Below are 20,025 nucleotides of genomic sequence, written 5' to 3'. Positions count from 1 at the left end.
TCCGTTCTCAGGTGGGCTGAGGGCGATCCTTTTGTTTAGCAGAGTCTGCTGATCACAGAAAATGATTTTCTGTAGAATGGATGGGGGAAGGGGAGTGTTTTGGTTGGTTGGTTGGTTGTTGGGGGGTTTTCTTGTTTTTAAAGTTGCTGTGCAGACCCCAGAAGAACTGCAGAGGAAGACTCATGGGGCTGGAAATATGCAGATTGTCCTGGGACAGGATGCTTCCCTACTCAGCATCATAAGGGTTGGGAGAACAAGGATCATTGGGCTTCAAAATGGCCTTGTGGTGGCAGCTTCTACCTTAAGCGGCTTTTTAAAAGGATTAGGCACTAGGGATCGGCAAATCTGTCAGTTTAGGCTCCTCTCGGTTTCTCATTTTTCCAATCTTAAATTTAATCAGCCACATTTCCACATTAGTCTGCAATTTTTAAAAAAAAACATCAGCATTTTAGTGTGTATTTCTCCTAAGGTACACATTTTTGCATGGAAGTATATGTATTTTTATGCACACTTCGGCCTTAATATATGCAGTTTTGTACACATTTGGTTGGAGGATTGTATCACAAAATTTGGAGAGTTGCTAGTCTTTTGATATGCATGTTGTCTAGAGAACTGCAAATCAGACAGGCTCACTTTCAAATGTGAACCAAACCAAGTTTCTCTCCCACCTTCATTACCCATATCTTCTGTCCTTCCTATATACTATGCCCCCTCCCTTCATTTTGCCTTCATTCCAACCCTGTGTGGCAGGCAAAAAGGGAAGCAACTGATGGGCTCACGGTCAACCACTACGCTTTGTGGCCAAGCCCAGGGAATGGTTTCCCTACAGGAGAACTGTGTCTCTGAATATCAGATTCAGGGGCAGGGGATACAGTGACAGCTCTTCTGTGCATGCTCTTCTTGTGCGTTTCCCAAAGCCATCTGGCTGCTACTGTTGGAAATAAAACATTGTGCTAGGCCAGGAGTGGGGAACCTCAGGTCTGGGGGGGGCAGTATGTGGCCCTCCAGGCATCTCTAGCTGGCCCTTCAATCTCTCCCCAGGTCACTCCCCCTCTCCCCAGACTAAGCACCTCAGTAGCCCTTTCTTTGTACCCTTCTTCTGTGTTTTTGCCTTTCTGAAATGTGCCCTTGAACTCTGATAATGCCTCTTGCTTGCCTGGTTGGAGGAGGAGGAGGAGGAGGAGGAGGAGGAGGAGGGTGTGGGTGTGTGTGTGTGTGTGTGTGTGTGTGTGTGTGTGTGTGTGTAGAAAAGAGTCTACTGTATAAAAGTAACATTTGCATTCATTGTTCCACCCACTTTTGCCTCTGGATGATTGGCCAGGAGAGAATGTAGCCTTTGGGCTGAAAAGGGTTCCTCACCCTTCTGCCAGATGGACCCCTGGTATGATTCAGCACAGCATATTTCTGCATATTTAGCTACACACCAGCTCCCTAGTCCCCCGAGAATAAAGGTGTCACTGAAAAACACTAGCACAGCAAACACATCCTGATGACTCAAGTGAGTGAGCCAGGCCACACACAACAATAGGAAGCAAACAAATTAATATATAAATGAAACCCTCGCTCCTTAGAGCAAATACATTTCCTATATGATGATGAGCCTGTTCCTGAACTTCACCAACCCCACTCACCAAGTTTTCCCATGGGAAATTGTGTTCTGCAGGAAGCCCATGCCATTCCCCACAACTATCTTTGTATTCCCTGACAATTATTTGTCCAGTTTTTCTTTTGACACCTCCCAGGGAGCATATTCTCTAACCTCCCAAGGTAGCCTGCCCTATTGCTGAACTACCTCTTAGACTTTGGAAGTGGACCCAAATGTTAAAGGTAAAGGTAAAGGTACCCCTGCCCGAGCGGGCCAGTCTTGACAGACTCTGGGGTTTGTGCGCCCATCTCACATCTATTGGCCGGGGGCCAGCGCTGTCCGGAGACACTTCCGGGTCACGTGGCCAGCGTGACAAAGCTGCATCTGGCGAGCCAGCGCAGCACACGGAACGCCGTTTACCTTCCCGCTGGTAAGCGGTACCTATTTATCTACTTGCACCCGGGGGTACTTTCGAACTGCTAGGTTGGCAGGCGCTGGGACCGAGCAGCGGGAGCGCACCCCGCCGCGGGGATTCGAACCGCCGACCTTTCGATCGGCAAGCCCTAGGCGCTGAGGCTTTAACCCACAGCGCCACCCGCGTCCCCGGACCCAAATGTTACTTATATTATATTGTGACTTTGATCGGTAAAGTCTCTTATATAGATTGGCTGAGCTGGTGTGATGGTAGAGAATATTCACAAACATTCTAACTTCTCAGTGAACATAGACTGTTTACAGTCCAATTTCTGTGAGGGAAGAAAATACTGGTTGGTTGGGAGACAGCACTGGGACAGGCCAAAGTTAAGAGGTTCTAGGAGTTAGGGGACCTAAAGGGCAAAAAACTCAGAAGCAAGGTGGTGGTAAGGAGGATGTAGAGGAGCCACCATATTAAGAAACAGGAAGTGTAGTGAAAATATGCTTAAGGACACGGGCAGAGGTGACAAATAAAGGAACTTCACATATTCAGTGAGCCAACTAATAATTTTGGTTATAGGCTTCTAACATTATATATTTTTTCCTATAAATTAAACTTCATTCTCTACTGCCATAAGTAAATACAGTGGTACCTCGGGTTACAGACGCTACAGGTTACAGACGTTTCATGTTACAGACTCTGCTAACTCAGAAATAGTACCTTGGGTTAAGAACTTTGCTTCAGGATGAGAACAGAAATTGTGTGGTGGCGTGGCAGCAGTGGGAGGCCCCATTAGCTAAAGTGGTACCTCAGGTTAAGAACAGTTTCAGGTTAAGAACAGACCTCCAGAACGAATTAAGTTCTTAACCCGAGGTACCACTGTATGTTAAGCAGTGTTTAAAAACAACTCCTAAGCAATTTGGGCCCTGCATATTGTATGAACCAAAACATTCCTTACATCCCACTTCAATCTCTCAGATCTGCCAAGGCTACTAACTTGGGCTACGAGGACATAAAGCCTGGCAATTTCATTGGCTATCCCATAAGCCCTCCCTGCAAAACATATGGAAATTCATGACACAGAAAATGCTGTGGCTCACTGGTAGAGCATAAACTTTGCATGCAGAAGGTCCCAGGTTCAATCTTTGGGTAAGGCTGTGAAGGATTGCCTGAAACACTGCTGATCCTCTGCCTAGTCAATGGAACAATACTGAGCTAAATGGACCAATGCTGCGACTTGTTATGAGGTGGCTTAAGATGCTCTTAGGGATGCGGGTGGCGCTGTGGGTTAAACCACAGAGCTTAGGACTTGCAGATCAGAAGGTCGACGGTTTGAATCCCCGCGACGGGGTGAGCTCCCGTTGCTCGGTCCCTGCTCCTGCCAACCTAGCAGTTCCAAAGCACATCAAAGTGCAAGTCGATAAATAGGTACCGCTCCGGCGGGAAGGTAAACGGCGTTTCCGTGCGCTGCTCTGGTTTGCCAGAAGCGGCTTAGTCATGCTGGCCACGACCCGGAAGCTGTGCGCCGGCTCCCTCGGCCAGTAAAGCAAGATAAGCGCCACAACCCCAGAGTCGGCCACGACTGGACCTAATGGTCAGGGGTTCCTATACCTTTACCTTTTAAGATGCTCTTATTTATTTAGCTTGAACAGATCTTTTATCATGCATGGTTTTTTAAAACGGGATGGGCTTGAGAACCAGATGGTCAGGAAGATGAATGCCCTGACCAGCAAGCATGGCCACCTTCAACCACCATGGCCAACTGTCAGGAATGATGGGAGTTGTCACCCAGCTACATCTGAAGCATCACGGGTTCCCCACCCCTGTATCTCTTTAACCCAACCATATGTCTTATCTTTAGTCAATTGTCTGTGTGGTATTCCTGGCATGATTTGCTCCCTTAATAATTTTTCCTTAATTATTTGCATGGCTGTTTATCTGATGGAAGCATTATGCCTCCTGAGGGTAATTTGGTGCATTCAGACTTCAGACATAACAAGGCCTTATCAAGAACTGCAGACAGTACTCTGACACTAAATCAGAGGTGGAACTTGGAAACCAGCAGAAATCTTCATAATACCCTACACAAGTCTTACAGTGAAGGCTGGTCCATTAGGATGCATGGAGAGCTGCCCCACCACACTTAGTCTGCCCTCAAGCAGCCCCCACCCTACCAGCCTTCTTCCTTAACAAGCTGTCAGGGTGTATGTGGCTCTGCCTGTCATTGGCTCAGCTTCCACCTACAGTTGATCTCCCTACCTTTCAGCCTACAAATCCCAAGGGCATCACCCACCACTGCTCTCTGAAGTGGGCATTTGTCACCCATGCACAGCTGAACATCTCTTGTTTTGAGTCAGAGTACCAAAAGGTACAAACCTAGACAGCATCTTAAAAAGCAGAGACATCACCTTGACCTAGACAGAATCTTAAAAAGCAGAGACATCACCTTGCCAACAAAGGTCCGTATAGTTAAAGCTCTGGTTTTCCCAGTAGTGATGTATGGAAGTGAAAGCTGTACCATAAAGAAGGCTGATTGCCGAAGAATTGATGCTTTTGAATTATGGTGTTGGAGGAGACTCTTGAGAGTCCCGTGGACTGCAAGAAGATCAAACCTCTCCATTCTGAAGGAAATCAGCCCTGAGTGCTCACTGGGAGGACAGATCCTGAAGCTGAGGCTCCAATACTTTGGCCACCTCATGAGAAGAGAAGACTCCCTGGAAAAGACCCTGATGTTGGGAAAGATGGAGGGCACAAGGAGAAGGGGACGACAGAGGACGAGATGGTTGGACAGTGTTCTCAAAGCTACCAGCATGAGTTTGACCCAACTGCGGGAGGCAGTGGAAGACAGGAGTGCCTGGCGTGCTCTGGTCCAGGGGGTCATGAAGAATCAGACACGACTAAATGACTAAACAGCAACAACAACAACACCACCACAAGGTGCAGCACATTTTAGAAGAAGTGTGAGCTCATGAGAACAAACATGGAATCTTGGGTCAGGGTTTCATTTTCTTCTTAACTCAAAACCTGGTTCAGAATGTACACCAGGGAGGGGTGCATAAGAAGAGTTTGGCTGCTGTATCAGACTTGTAGCCCATCAGGTCCAGCACGCTTTCCTCGCACTGGCCAATCAGATGCCTATAGGAGTCAGGCAAGTAGAACATGAATGCAACAGCAACTCCTAGCAATTAGTATTCAGGGGCATATTGCCTCCAACAGCGGAGGTAGTATCATAAACCTTCATCCTTACCTCTGATTATCTATCTGATAGAAGTCCTTCCTGGATCTGGCTAAAATTACAGCTAAAAGCCACCTGTCAATACACCACCCCATTTTTTTCTCCCTTCATAGGCCCAAGGCTATATTTTGCTGGTACACATCCTATTGATTTGGCTGTGAAGTCATGAAGGTACATGGGAAATTCCCTCACCCAGGCACCTTTTTCTCCTGGGGCATAGCAAAGATAGAGAATACATGTATTTTTAAAGGCTTTTATGCTTACACAGGAACAGATAGTTTGGTAATCAAAACTATTAAACCTTGGCAGGGCACCAAGCCGAGATGGAGATCATCCCAGAAAACAAAACAAAAAAAGAGTTAGAAGAGACTTGGAAGTCTTTGGCATGTATGTAATTTATGGAGAATGCTGGGAATGTGTGGGAGGGAGTGCCCAAAGGCGGGAAGGGAGTAATATGTTGCTTCCATCCAAAAAAAAAAAAGAGGAAGATCCAAGCTGTTGGGAAGTTGACTTCGCTTATGGCAAAAATATTGGGAACGTTGGAAACCAAATATTGACGCAAAGCTGCTTTTCAGGGTGAACTCAACTGAGGTAGTGAACTCAACTGGAATAAAGTGAAGAAAGGTTTTTCTTCAAATGCATAAACCTTGTGACCTCCATTGCAGTTGACCAAGTTAAAATAAGGAGATAAATCCTGTAGATGTGATGTTCACATAACATACTATCCCACTTCTTGTAGATCAGGGATATGGAATGTTACCTCCAGACATTGTTCGACTCAAACTCCCACCAGCCTCAGACAACACGGATAATGGTCAGGAATGATGAGCAGTGGTGTTACAATATCTGGAGAGGACCAGGTTGCCCATCACTATTATAAGCGATTGCATGGGCCTCTGGAAATTTCTACTAAATTGTGGAGGGTGCTCACATAGAAAGCTCTTCTCTTCTTTGTCTCAGAGCTGTGCCTTTTCTATGGTGACAATCCTGGTGAGAAATGCAGGACCCAAGATGGGGAGGTGGAGCTTTTTATGGGCCCGCAGGCCCATAACCAGGTGGGGAAAAACCCAAGGCATATTGTAGAATGGGGTGAGGAACCGCAGGCTCACGAGCCAAATGTTGCCACCAAGGCCTCTCTACCTGGCCCTTGGAGCTCTGTATTATATGGACTGTCCAGATCTTACTAGATTTGCTTTTGATTCAGAACCCAGATCTGCTTGCTCCACAGCATGCAGACATGCGATGTGCATGTACAAGAGAGAGAGAGAGAGGGGGGGGGGGAGAGAGAGAGTTTGCAGTCTGAGAGACAGAAAGGGGTTCACCCCCTCACACACTGCAAGCACATGTGAGAGGTTTGTAGGGTTGTACTGATTAGCTCCAGACCCTTGCCAAGGCACTTTTGCAGACATCACCTTCCCATTGCACACACATTTTGGTTGTGTGTAGGGGGCATATGCATGTATGGTCCCTTCACAAATGCATGGTCAACAGGAGGCATGGGCACTAACCATTACAAACCCAAGATACCTTCAAGACATGAGGTCAGAGGCAGTGTGCCTCTGAAAACCAGTTGCTGGAAACCACAATGAATGGGGAAGTCCTTTTGCACTTGGGTCCTGTTTGTGGGCTTCCCATCAGAATCTGGTTGGCTGCTGTGAGAACAGGATACTGGACTGGATGGGCCATTGGCTCTTATGCTGTTATGACAGTCCTTCATTTGAAGATATTTGAAGAGTTGAGCGGTCCACGTCCAGTTTAAAGATAATGAACTGCTAGAGGGGGCAGGAGGGGCCTTGAAGTTGCCTATCAACAGTTAGTAGCAGGCAGGCAGGTCTCCTGGTTACAGTCTTTTGCACTGGGATAAGATATGCTGTATTTCTATTTCAATTATAGAAATTGTTTGAAACATGCATCCATCTATATATATAAATATATGCAAATGCAAATTTTGTACACACTCTTTGCACTTTGGGGGGGCTGCCCAACTTGAAATCAAGCAACCAAATGCATAAACAGCTTAAACAAAGGGGCTTAAGGAAGCAATAGGACACCAATCAATCCTCTGGTTTTCTAAAACAGAAAAGGGAGCATAGTAGTGACACAGTGAGTGGGGCCCAGGGAAATTACCGTATTTTTCGCTCTATAAGACGCACCAGACCACAAGACGCACCTAGTTTTTGGAGGAGGAAAACAAGAAAAAAAAATATTCTGAATCTCAGAAGCCAGAACAGCAAGAGGGATCGCTGCGCAGTGAAAGCAGCGATCCCTCTTGCTGTTCTGGCTTCTGGGAGAGCTGCGCAGCCTGCATTCGCTCCATAAGACGCACACACATTTCCCATTACTTTTTAGGAGGGAAAAAGTGAGTCTTATAGAGCAAAAAATACGGTAATCATGAGCATTTAGGAAAATACATTTCCCAAGGAGTAGTACCAGCCTCATTCTCAGGTGGAATTTTGCCAACAAGTTAAAAGGCAGCTTATTTTTTTGAAAGTGTTCTCTATTGGTTGATTTTATCTTCTTTAAGCTTGCTTTAAAGCAGTGATGATGTAATGTAGTTTTCTTACAGTTGGGGTTTTCTACTTTATATATGGCATTTTAGTTTATGATGGTTTTAGTTGGGTGGTTTTATCATTTGAATTCTGTACAAATGGCAAAGAATGAGGCCTCAGGATACCTAAATAAATGAGATGTAAATATTGCTGATTGGCTGGTTAGGTGAACAGTAGTCAGATCCTGCACAGCAGTCCTACAAGACCACTTGATATGGCTTATGAATACAATGCAATTTTTAAAATATTATATAAAATCAGTATTAAAATAGCAGTTCCAAACACAGGTAGCAAAGAGTTCAGAGTCAGAAAAGAGCTGCTTTAAGTAAACAAAGGCATTATATACTTTATGAACAGTCCTAAATCTGGAATTTTGTTTGTGTGTTTAGTGGATTTTGCTTGTAAACTGATTATGCGAAAACCATAGGACTTGCTTTTTAAAATAATTTAAAAAAATATTTTTGAGAGTTACTTCTAGGAATGGGGGAATCTGCTAATATTTGTTTTTCTGGGTTTCTTATTTTTCCAGTCTTAAGTTCAGTTTGTGATTTCTTTTTTAGTTCTCATGAAAATTCATCAGCATTTTAGTAGAAATTTCTCCTAATAAAGGGTTTTTTTAATATAATTTTGCCCAATATACACATTGTTGCAAAGCAATTTCCCCTAAAATAATGCATTTTTCTATGTGATCTTCATGAATATATGCATTTTTATGCACACTTTACCCTAGTAACACATTTTTGTACACGTTACTAGAAAACTGCCTTGCAAAACTCAAAGAAGTGCAAATTTTCAGTGCTCATGTTGTTTTGGAAAATGCAAATTAGAAAGGTTTAGCTTTAAATGCAAACAGAATCAAACGTTTCCCTCACCTCTAATACATCCAAGGGATATTATATTAAACACCAAGGTCAGCCTTGGTGCATTGTTATTGCATAGTGCGACAAGGACCGTTTCTCTGTAGCATTAGCTTTTAGCAGAGGTGGGGAACCTTTTTAAGCCTAAGGGCCACATTGCCTTATGGACAACTCTCCAGCAGCTGCATAGGTGGGGCCGGAGGCAAAAGTGGGTGGAGCAACAGATGTGACTATTACAGTGGTGCCTCGCAAGACGAAAAGAATCCGTTCTGTGATTCTCTTCGTCTAGCGGTTTTTCCGTCTTGCAAAGCAAGCCCATTGACGGATTAGCACTATTAGCGGCTTTTAGCAGCTTATCTGCTGATCGGATCAGCTGATAAGCGGCTTAGCGGCTTAGAAAAAGGGGGGAGGAAAAAAAAACAGCAGGAACTCGCAAGACATTGTCGTCTTGCGAAGCAAGCCCATAGGAAATTCGTTTTGTGAAGCACCTCCAAAACGGAAAACCCTTTCGTCTAGCGGGTTTTCTGTCTTGCGAGGCATTCGTCTTGCGGGGCACCACTGTACCTTTATCCAGAAGCTACATTCCAGCCACAGAAAAGTCAGAGGTTCCTATGCACCCCTCTCTCTATCCAGGCCAGCGAGAGGCATCATCCTAGTTCAAGGACACTTTCAGCTAGGCAAAAGCACTCAAGGAGAGCATGGAGCAGGACAGGTGAGGAACGGGGATCTGGGAAGAAGGGTTGTTCCCTGTCCTGGTGGTGTTGCTTGCAGACAGCCCAAAGAGCTGGAAATAGAGGCCCAGAAGGCTGCATTTGACCTCTAGGTCCAGGGTTCCCCAACCCTATCATAGCTGGCTTTGAAAGGGGAATAGATAAACTCTTTTGAAAGGATATGTGCCAAGTACACTTTGGTGGGGCTCCTCCTCTGTCGGTGGGCCTTGTCAGGTTTCTCTGGGAAAGGCAGTGAGATCAGCAACACAGACACTGGAATTGTCCACAGTGCTCCAGAGTGGTGCTGCCACATTGGGAGCATTGTGCAAAATTTAAAATGGCACCTAAACGCTGCTGCTCGGAGCACCAGGCCAAGCCCCAAATCTGCCGTGGACCCTACTAGGGTTTGGGGGCTACAGCAAGCAACCCAGAAATTCCAGGTGCTGATGCTACCAGTCCAAAGCAAACTAGTTTCACAAGCCTAACTTCTCCCAGCCTGCCTACTGGGTCTGTAATACAGGTAGCTTGCATCTCACGTGAGGATTCTGTTCCAGATGTCCACACATAAATGCAAAAACATGTAAAGCCAGGAACCTCTCAGAACCGCCATTGTGCCAGGTGGAGGGCTGTCTACTCTGCTTTGAGAAGGAGGTGCAAGGGCTCTGGCATGGTCCCAGAGCCTTCCCACATCCTTCCCAAAGCCTGGTAAGCAGTTACCTGGCTTTGGGGAGGAGACAGAAGCACTCTAGGACCCTGCCAGAGACCTTGCATCTCCTTTCCAAGCCCAGGTCCTCACTTACCGGGCTTTGGGAAGGCCACAGCCCTCACACTGCCTTTGTCCTTTGCAAAGCTGGGTAAGCTTGGTATAGGGGTGTGAGGGAGGGAATAATTGAAGAATAAGTTTCCTCCACACGCCTTTTATTTATTTCCCCCCCCTAACACACACAAAGCTGCAATCATGTAAGTAAAATAAGTAGAATCGTAGAGTTGGAAGAGACACTGAGGGTCATCTAATCCAACCCCCTGCAATGTAGGAATCTCAGCTAAAGTATCCATGACAGATGGCCAGCCAACCTCTACTTTAAAACCTCCAAGGAAAGAGAGGCCACAACCTTCCGAGGAAGACTTTTCCAGCTCTGACTGTCAGAAAGTTTTTCCAGGTGCTTAGTGTACGATGCAAGTTACAGTCATATCTTGGACCCCAAACACCCTGGAACTTGGATGTTTTGGCTCCTGAACGCCACAAACCTGGAAGGGATTGTTCCGGTTTGCGAATGTTCTTTTGGAACTTGAACATCCAACGGGGCTTCCGCAGCTTCTGATTGGCTGCAGAAGCTTCCTGCAGCCAACCAGAAGCTGCGATTTGGTTTTCGAACATTTTGGAACTTCCAAGGTATGGAACTTCCAAAACGTTTTGGAACTTCCAAGGTATGACTGTACTTTTCAGGGCGTCTCCCTCTCTCCTCACCCTCCATTGCCACAGCCAAGGTGCACCCCACAGATGTTCAGTTCAACCCTCCCCCCAATTTCCTCAGACCCTTGGAAGGAGCTCCTTTGGAGGCTTCATGAGAACTAAAGAAGAGCCTTGCTTGATCAAGCCAAAGGTCCATCTACCTATTCTCACAGTGGCCAAACAGATGCCCCAATGAGAAGCTCAAAAGCAGGAATTGGGTGCCACAGCTGCTCTCCCCACCTGCAGTTCCTCGCAACTGGCATATGGAAGCACATTGCCTTTGACTGTAGAGGTAGATCGTGGCTAGCAACCACTGACAGCCTTTTCCTCTGTGAATTTGCCAAGGTGTGTGAAATGGTGTAGGCTGGCTTTTCTCTCGCTTTCTTTTGCGCTCCTCTGTTAGGAATGCTCTCTGTTCCCTCTAGGTAAGGATTCCTCCCCGTACTTCTGTTCACTGACAGCTGACTTTCCAGAAAGGCCTCGTCTCTCTCAAGTCGCGACCTGCTGCCTGTCTCTTCTGCAGCTACCAAGAACCACCCAGGCTGGCTGACAAAAACAAGCCCTGCCGTTCTCCCTCTCCCGCCTCTTATCTCAGCTGAGGCTCTTACATTTTTATATGGCAGCTAAATAGCCCCTCATTTCCATTACAAGTGCGTGCTTTTCCTCCTGTTTATCTTCATCTCCAAGGCCAGCCTTTCTCTTGGCCCTGAGGCCCAGGACGCCTCAGGTAAGCTCACCAAAGCTAAAGAGGGTCAGGCCAGCTATTAGCCATTGATGGTGGTGTGTGGGGAGGGGAGGGTTAGACAGACAGAGCCAAACCCTTTATCAGGCATAGGAAGCAATTCACAAGTCTCAGAGGCCTTTTCTCTCTCCCCTTCTCCTTCTCTGGGTCAAAGCTGAACCCAGATTGCTTGCTCCAGAGATAGAAGTGGGGGAGAAATTTGGTTTGGCATACATTTTCATGGAAACCTATGAAATTATTTGATCCAGTCTAAGTTGTTGTGTCCATCATTCATAACCACTCAGGGAAGGCAGGAGTGCAGAGCCTGGGCACGCAATAACTACAAAATTGCACATATTAAGATGCTTATATTGGTGAATATAATGTGTGGAAATGCACTATGTTAGGGGAAATTCCTTGCAAAAATGTGTAAATCAGGCAAAATTCCATACAAAATATGTGTATAATAAAGATAAATTAGCACTAATATGCTGGTGAATTTTCCCAAGGATTTACTTTTTTAAGTAAATGCAAACTGATGTTGGACCACCCTGTGTTAAGGTATTCATTCATTCATTCATTCATTCATTCATTCATTCATTTATGGGAGGTCATAGCTATTAAACAGGTTAAGTATTGGATTCAATTTGTACTGTAGACATGAAAATGGCTCAGTGAGTCTTAAACAATCATATCCTGGGATGGCTATAGGTTTTTAATGAATGGCCTCCAATATTAAAGGGGAGGTTAAGGTTAAGGGTCCACGTCTCAGTGTGGCTTCTGATTGGACATAAGCCCAGAGCAGTAATTCATCCAGAGCTGCAACCAGCAGCACACTGGAAATAATTCTGGTTTCCAGTATTTGTAACTGGTACATTTAACTCCTGTGTATAATATTAATATAAATAAATAATTTTCCGATTAATGTGGCTGATGAATTTTCTACTCCAACCTTCCCAGTCTCCAAGCTATATTTGTGAAAGTAACCCCGTTGTCCTTGAGTGACGGATACTGAGCATGACGTTAATTTTCTCCCCCACAGCCACCAGAGAGTCAGCCTTCGTCCATGCTATTGCCTCTGCTGGTGTGGCTTTTGCAGTGACCAGATCCTGTGCGGAAGGATCGGCCACCATCTGTGGCTGTGACACGCGGCACAAGGGTCCTCCGGGGGAAGGCTGGAAATGGGGAGGCTGCAGCGAGGATGTGGAGTTTGGGAGCATGGTGTCTCGGGAGTTTGCGGATGCACGAGAGAACAGGCCAGATGCTCGGTCGGCCATGAACAGACACAATAACGAAGCTGGAAGGACGGTAAGGAAAACCGTGGTTTTGTTCTATTCCCTCAGTGGTGACTGCAACACTATAATAATTTAGCAACTTGCTTCAGATATAAAAGCAGGCACCAAATTGCACAATCAGTGAATCCAGTTGATCCTGTTCTCCTTGACTGCACCATTTAAGGCTGCTAGGGGGCAATCGTCTGGCTGACGAACTTTTCCTCCATGGTCAGAGGAGGAGAGAAGGAAAAAAACAAGCAAGTTGCATAGTCACCTACAATCTCATTGTTTTCACTATACTTCTACTCTACAGCTAGCTAAGGTTTTACTGTCAAACATATTGGAAGCTGCCTTATAACAAGTCAGAGCCCTTGTCCTCTAGCTCAGTATTATTGTCCACATTAGCAGCAGCTCTCAATGATTTCAGACAAGTCTTCCCCAGCCCTACCTGAAGATGCCAGGGACCTTCTGCATGCAAAGCACATGCTCTTCCAAATGTCAAAAAAGACATCCCCATAGTGGCAACTTCAACAGTAACAAGTAATGGTGGCAGGAACATTCAGATTGCTCTGTAGAGCAGAAAGGAGGAACCTCTGGCCTGTGGGTCTAATTAGGCACATCCAGGAGGACATTATGTCCAAGCTACACCCACCTGCCTTGCACCTGATGTCATATGTGACATCAGGTGTAGGGGAGGTAAAAGCCTGGCTCAGCTAAAAGGGGTTTTACCCCTAATCTGCCTGATTGAGTTTCAAAATCTGACCTTACACATTAAAATCAGTTGGCAACTCTCAGGACATGGACATAACAAAAGCACTAGAGTGAGGGAAGATTTCTGGGTCCAGCAAATGCACGAATATTAGACTGTAAACTGGTACTGTGCCAGCATCCTAAAATGCTGAGATATTTGTTGTAGCCATTGGCAGAGCTGTGGCACATGCCTGACTTCCTGCCACAAGTGTCATTGCTGTTTACCAAGGAGGGAAAGGGGTGAGGCCGGTGCTGTGCAAATGTACCAGCGGAGCCAATCTGTCATTCCAGCTGGTGCATTTGCGCCGCAGCAACCATGCTGCCACCTCTCTGCTCCCCCTCCAGGTAAACCACAGAGACAATGACAGGAGGTTAGATAAGCAGCATTGCACCACCAACCACTACTGGATAATTGGGAACTGCCAAGAAGAAGAAGAAGAAGAGTTTGGATTTGATATCCCGCCTTTCACTCCCTTTAAGGAGTCTCAAAGCGGCTAACATTCTCCTTTCCCTTCCTCCCCCACAACAAACACTCTGTGAGGTGAGTGGGGCTGAGAGACTTCAAAGAAGTGTGACTAGCCCAAGGTCACCCAGCAGCTGCATGTGGAGGAGCGGAGACGCGAACCTGATTTCTCAGATTATGAGACTACCACTCTTAACCACTACACCACACTGGCTCTCAACCCTCCAAAGTTTAAAAATGCCATATTGAATGTTTCCTCATACTACAAACTAATGTTGTCTCTCCTTCTTCTGCCTTCCTTGCCATTCTCTCCCCCCCCCCTTTCCTTTTTCAGTCCATTATTGACCACATGCACCTCAAATGCAAGTGTCATGGATTGTCAGGCAGCTGTGAGGTAAAGACCTGTTGGTGGTCCCAGCCTGACTTCCGGGTTATTGGCGACTACCTCAAGGACAAATATGACAGCGCTTCAGAAATGGTGGTGGAGAAGCATAGGGAGTCCCGCGGCTGGGTGGAGACACTGCGCCCCAAATATAACTTCTTCAAAGCACCAACCGAGAGGGATTTGGTCTATTATGAGAACTCACCCAACTTCTGCGAGCCAAACCCTGAGACTGGCTCCTTTGGCACCCGCGACAGGATCTGCAACGTCACTTCCCATGGGATTGATGGTTGCGACCTCTTGTGCTGCGGGCGAGGACACAACACACGGACTGAGAAGAGGAAGGAGAAGTGCCATTGCATCTTCCATTGGTGCTGCTACGTCAGCTGTCAGGAGTGCATACGGGTCTATGATGTCCACACGTGCAAGTAAGATGGGATGGCCACAGAAAAAGAATCAAAGATTACTTTTTTCTACAGGAGAAAGTAGACTTCTTGAGATCCACACACACTCACTCGCAGAAGCTAGCATTGGTTGGCTAGAATAGGTATCATTTCTTCTCGACCATCACATCTGGATGTTAACCTTGCAATTCCTGACAAACCGAGATGCCAACCAACCAGCTGTTTTTGACCTTTTGCGCCACAGGAGACTGGTTTCTTTAACTAGTCAAGAACATAGAGCTGGATAGTGGATGGCGAGCAGGTGTCCAGAAGGTTCTGGAGTGTCTGCTCTTTCCTTTCAACTCACATGGCAAAGCTCGTGCTATTAAGTGTCCTTTGAATGTTGTGCGTCTTCCTGAAACATGGCCTATTTGTGCATTATGAGCATGGAAGAAGCTTCTAGCGCAATGACTCTTAATGTTCCAGCCCAGCCTGTAGCTAAGTTTCTATGTATAGAATTAACAACAGGTGGTGTGTTGTTGTTTTTAAAGGCCCTTGTTGAACCTCTCACAGGAACTGGAGGAACTTGCAAATGACTCTTCACTCTGTGGAACTGCCAAACTTTGTAATATATTCAAATCCTGAACTGATTGACGATTCAGACAATGCTTCTACTATGGGAGAAGGAAACAGGAAGTGAGGTGGCACTTGTGTGTTATGCTTGTTAAACAATGTAATAGACAGCCCACAACTGTGACATTATTTCCTATGGTAAAAATCCCATACACACACACACACACACACATACACATACTGTTACATATATACATACATATGTACACCATCTCACAGTTTCAAGTGGGCACTGCTAAGGCACTGCTTATTAGCCCACTTGTACTGGGTGGGATTTTTGCCATAGGAAATAATGTCACAGTTGTGGGCTGTCTACTGCGAATATAACATTGTGGCTTAAACAGTTGGCTCCCTCAGGATCAACAGCCTCTGAGGACAAAATGGCTGCCAGGCCTTACTGCAGGAGATTGTTAAATGACATAAAAACACAGGATTCAATAGGATAGGAAATTACACCCTTTCACCTTCATACCATGGGTCTTCATCCAAGCCATGCAATATGAGAAGTGAAATGTTGAATGGGCATTCTTTGGAGCCATCATGAATGTTCAGGCAGGTTTCTGATCAATGAAACCATTTCAGCCAGAGTTTCTCAACTGATATGTGCAAATTGTCCTTTACCTAGACATACCCCCTCAAGCATAACCCCAGAATGGCACACCTGCAGTTCCCACAAAATCAAAAATTTGGTAACTGACTCATTTTTTATGTAGGTCATGTTTTCAGAAGAAAATCCTTCAAAGCTAACCTATGGAGTTCATACCATTTCCATTTTCCAGGGCAAAGATGCACATTTCCTCTTTTGTTCATCGCATGACTATTTGTGTGATCAGACCACTGAAACTGCAGACACTGCAAACACTCCCCCCTCCCCCCCATGGTTCAATTTCCTCAGCAGATACCTTGTTGGGGGTTTTCCTTGTTGATATATACAGGGGCCAACAGAAGTCGTTCCAGTCAACAAAGCTGGCCTCCCACATTGAGGACATAGATCTCTGAGGGGGCAGAAGTACCTCTCTTTCCCTGGCACACTCCCCAAGTTCCTAGTGTGCCCTGCAACACTCAAGCAAAAGTTCTGGAAGCCCTTTCAAGATGGAATGATGTGTTGGCTGTGGAGATGTACTTGAGGGTGAATACAGATAGCCATTTACCTTAGCCTTACGAAGATGTCCAGAAAAACCCATTGAAAATATGCTGACTAGCCTTCCCACACATTTCTGGATTTAGCATGTGTGGCAGGGAGAGCCAACCTGGTATCTCCAAATGTTATTAAACTCCAACCCCTAGCAACCCCAGCCAACTCCACCACTGAGATACAGTCCATGTAAAGGGAGGCAGAGAAGGGGAGGGAAAGCATTATTGGGGACGGTGTCGACACATCTATAATCTCAACTACAGTGGTACCTTGGGTTACAGATGCTTCAGGTTACAGACGCTTTGTTTCCTGCTTGGCAGGGGGTTGGACTCGATGGCCCTTGTGGTCTATTCCAACTCTTCTATGATTCTATGATTCAGGTTACAGACTCCGATAACCCAGAAATAGTACCTCAGGTTAAGAACTTTGCTTCAGGATAAGAACAAAAATTGCGTGGTGGTGACGTGGTGGCAGCGGGAGGCCCCATTAGCTAAAGTGGTACCTGAGGTTAAGAACAGTTTCAGGTTAAGAACGGACCTCCAGAACGAATTAAGTTCTTAACTGTAATGGTTTGATATAAATCGGGGGTGGGGGATATGACAAGTTGAATCCAGTCAAAGTTGCAACTATGACAAAGTTAAGCACACACTTAATTCTCTCCTACTGAAATGAGACTTTACAAGTTTCTCAGTGTCAGCAGGATTGTGCCCCAATACAAGTGTAGATATATGCTGGACTATACACGAAATAGGCAGAGATCTTTTCAGTGCCCTCGACGGACTTGAAATGAATTTTCTGTGCTCTTCCAGTGATCACAGATAGTTTAAATGGTAGAGAGCTTAAGAATCCCTCTGTATTCACCCCAGGGCAGAAACACAGCTGCAATCATAGCGGAAATATGATATGTCGAGTCTCAAAATGAATGAGGTCCTCTTCGGTGAGGTTGTTTCTTTTACTTTTGATTAGACATCTCTCTCCCTCTCATTCCAGCGTCCCAGGAGGCCTTCAAAGGACCCTGGAGAAGGCTCAACAGCCCTGCTGAGAAACATTTTAAAATCCTTTTGTTTCCATTTTTCCAGAATTTTCAACTCTATTTATTCGTATTTATTTGTGATTGTGACTGACATCTTGGAATCATCTCTCACTGTTACAAATGGCCTTTCCCAGTCAGTAGCTCCTCATTCTTTAGCTGGAAAGACATCTCAGGGTGAATATGAGGAGCCTTAATGTAGCACCAACCTTGTAGGTCATGAGGAGCTCCCAAGAAACCCCTACCCTGTTCCCAGGCAACCATGGGCAGAACTACCTTGATTCTGCAACTTTATAAACCAAATCTCTTGTGCTTAGCAGCCACTCTAAGCCCACACAGTCACAATCTATGACAGAGTAGTCAACATTGTGCCTTCCAAGTGTTGCAGATGCCCAACTCCCATCAGCTTCTTCCAGCATATTCAATAATCAGGGCGGAAGGGGGTTGTAGTCCACAACATCTGGACAGCACAAAGACCAGAAAACTGTGATCCTCCAGAAGCTATTTTTTGTTGCCCCACGAGAGAATGGCAAATGGTCAGGGATTATGGGAGCTGTAGTCCAACAACACAGGTTCTCCATTTCTGACATGGACTGTCACAGACCTGGTTTAGATTGAGGTGGTAAAGCTGTATTGCAACTGCAAGGGTGGGGTGGGTCACAAAATGTCCTCTTAACATCTAGTTTGTATGTGTGTTGTGCATGTGCTGATACGGGGTAGTACTGTAGTCAAGTCTGAGGTGGTAGACCCCAAACAAAAAATTTCTGCCTGTGTGAGACTAATGAGGTCACAGTCTTAAGAATCTACCATTCTTAGTGACCGATTATATAGACTGCATTTAGGGTGTCTCCAGTCAGTATTTTGCAGGAGGGATTCATGTGCATACCAGCAAATTTAGATTTGTACAATTAAAGGGGATTAAAGAGTTTTGTTGTCCTAGAGCTGAATCCACACCGTACATTTAAAAGCACCTCCCATCCCTAAAAAGGAATCATGGGAACTGTGGTTTGTTAAGGGTGCTGAGAATGGTAGTTCAGTGAAGGGTAAACTATAGCTCCCAGGTTTCTTTGGGGGAAGTCATGAGCTTGAAATGTGCAGTTAGGAAAGCATTGGTTAAATGCACTAAAAAGTGTGAGAGGAACAAATGACCAATGGGAAGACACATGAACACCATACAAGTAAAGCAGGATGGATGATCATTATTGTATAGCCTCCCTGCAAACAAATCAGAATGAACACTCAATAAAGACCAGATAAAATCTAACTTCCTCATGAAGTTTGTGCAAGCAAATCTAGATGAACGCTGAATAAAGAGGAGGAGAGCTGGTTATTTTGTTGCTGTAAATTAGCAGCCACAATGGATGAGGAATGGGACCATGGTGAACGGAACAGAAGGGTTTAACACTTTCTCCATGTACTGTAATCCTGAAACCCACCCACCACATATATACTGAATATCTAGAAATTGGAGCCGGGAAATGGTGCCCCCATCTGGAATCTGTGGCCACTAGCAGCTGCTTCACATTGCTTCATGACTGGCCCAGCTCAGAACATCTTAGCAGTTGCCCCTATTTCCTATTTCAGTCACCCTTTATAATGAACCCATGTATTATCAAAAATAAAGCAAACCCTGAAATTCCAAAGCTATTGTACAAAAGAAGAGTCGCCACCTTTCTCTCTTTATCTTCCTCCCCCTCTTTGGTATTTTGTTAAGTCTGATGGGTTTTTTATGATTATTTATTTTATGAATAAATGTATATATTAGTAAGAGTATATATTTGCAGAAATAACTCCTTGGGAACAGTGTTGTCAATCTGCTACTTCACTTGTCATCTAAGTAAGGAGCGATCTAGTGAATCACATGAAACTCAGCCTGAACAGGGCCTGCTACGATCTCCCTGTGTTTAGAAATATCCTGCACACACTTTGGAGATGCTTGTACAATGCTGTTGAAAATGGGGTGGGTCACCCTTTGCTCAAGTGGATCCCTTCCATTTGTGTGTTGCAGTCTTCAGAGTCCTGGATCGTGGCCCCTTGTCTTTTTATCCTGTTTTTTACCGACAACCTGCTAGCAATGTCTTGTATTTTTTTTTTTACCAGTTATGTTTCATAGATGTGTTTAACTTTATAATGAAAATTAAAAAATATGCATTAATTTTAATTTTGTTGCCTTAAAAGTTATTGTACTGGGGGGGAAACAAAGGAGTTGTATTGTTTTAAAAGGCCAAACTATACACTTGGTGTTTATCATGTAGCTTGGCCTCGAGTGCCAGCGTTGGGGCCCAGTTCACAACAGGACGCTGCATATCCTCCAACATTTCTCTGATGAAAATAGAGATGTCCCCTCCAACATTCCTCCAATGAAAACAGGGATTTCCTACCATGCCCTTCAACATTTCTCCAATGGAAATAGGGACATCCTAAGGGAAAGCGGGACATTCCGGGATCAA

The 20,025-nt window shown here is 45.3% G+C and overlaps 1 protein-coding gene across 1 annotated transcript in view; it reads left to right on the top strand.

The window, feature by feature from the left end:
• Window positions 1-19,736, top strand: part of WNT3A (Wnt family member 3A) — a 91,644-nt gene extending 71,908 nt beyond the window's left edge. Inside the window, exons 3-5 of the mRNA XM_081163868.1 lie at window positions 12,568-12,833; window positions 14,347-16,835; window positions 16,926-19,736. Coding sequence (XP_081019994.1) covers window positions 12,568-12,833; window positions 14,347-14,826 — 746 coding nt within the window. The 3' untranslated portion in view covers window positions 14,827-16,835; window positions 16,926-19,736. The remainder of the gene's footprint in view (window positions 1-12,567; window positions 12,834-14,346; window positions 16,836-16,925) is intronic.
• Window positions 19,737-20,025: the final 289 nt, after the last annotated feature.

This window comes from Podarcis bocagei, assembly GCF_964188305.1.
Source record: "Podarcis bocagei genome assembly, chromosome: 12".
Taxonomy (NCBI): domain Eukaryota; kingdom Metazoa; phylum Chordata; class Lepidosauria; order Squamata; family Lacertidae; genus Podarcis; species Podarcis bocagei.
This window is presented reverse-complemented; position numbering and strand designations above follow the sequence as displayed.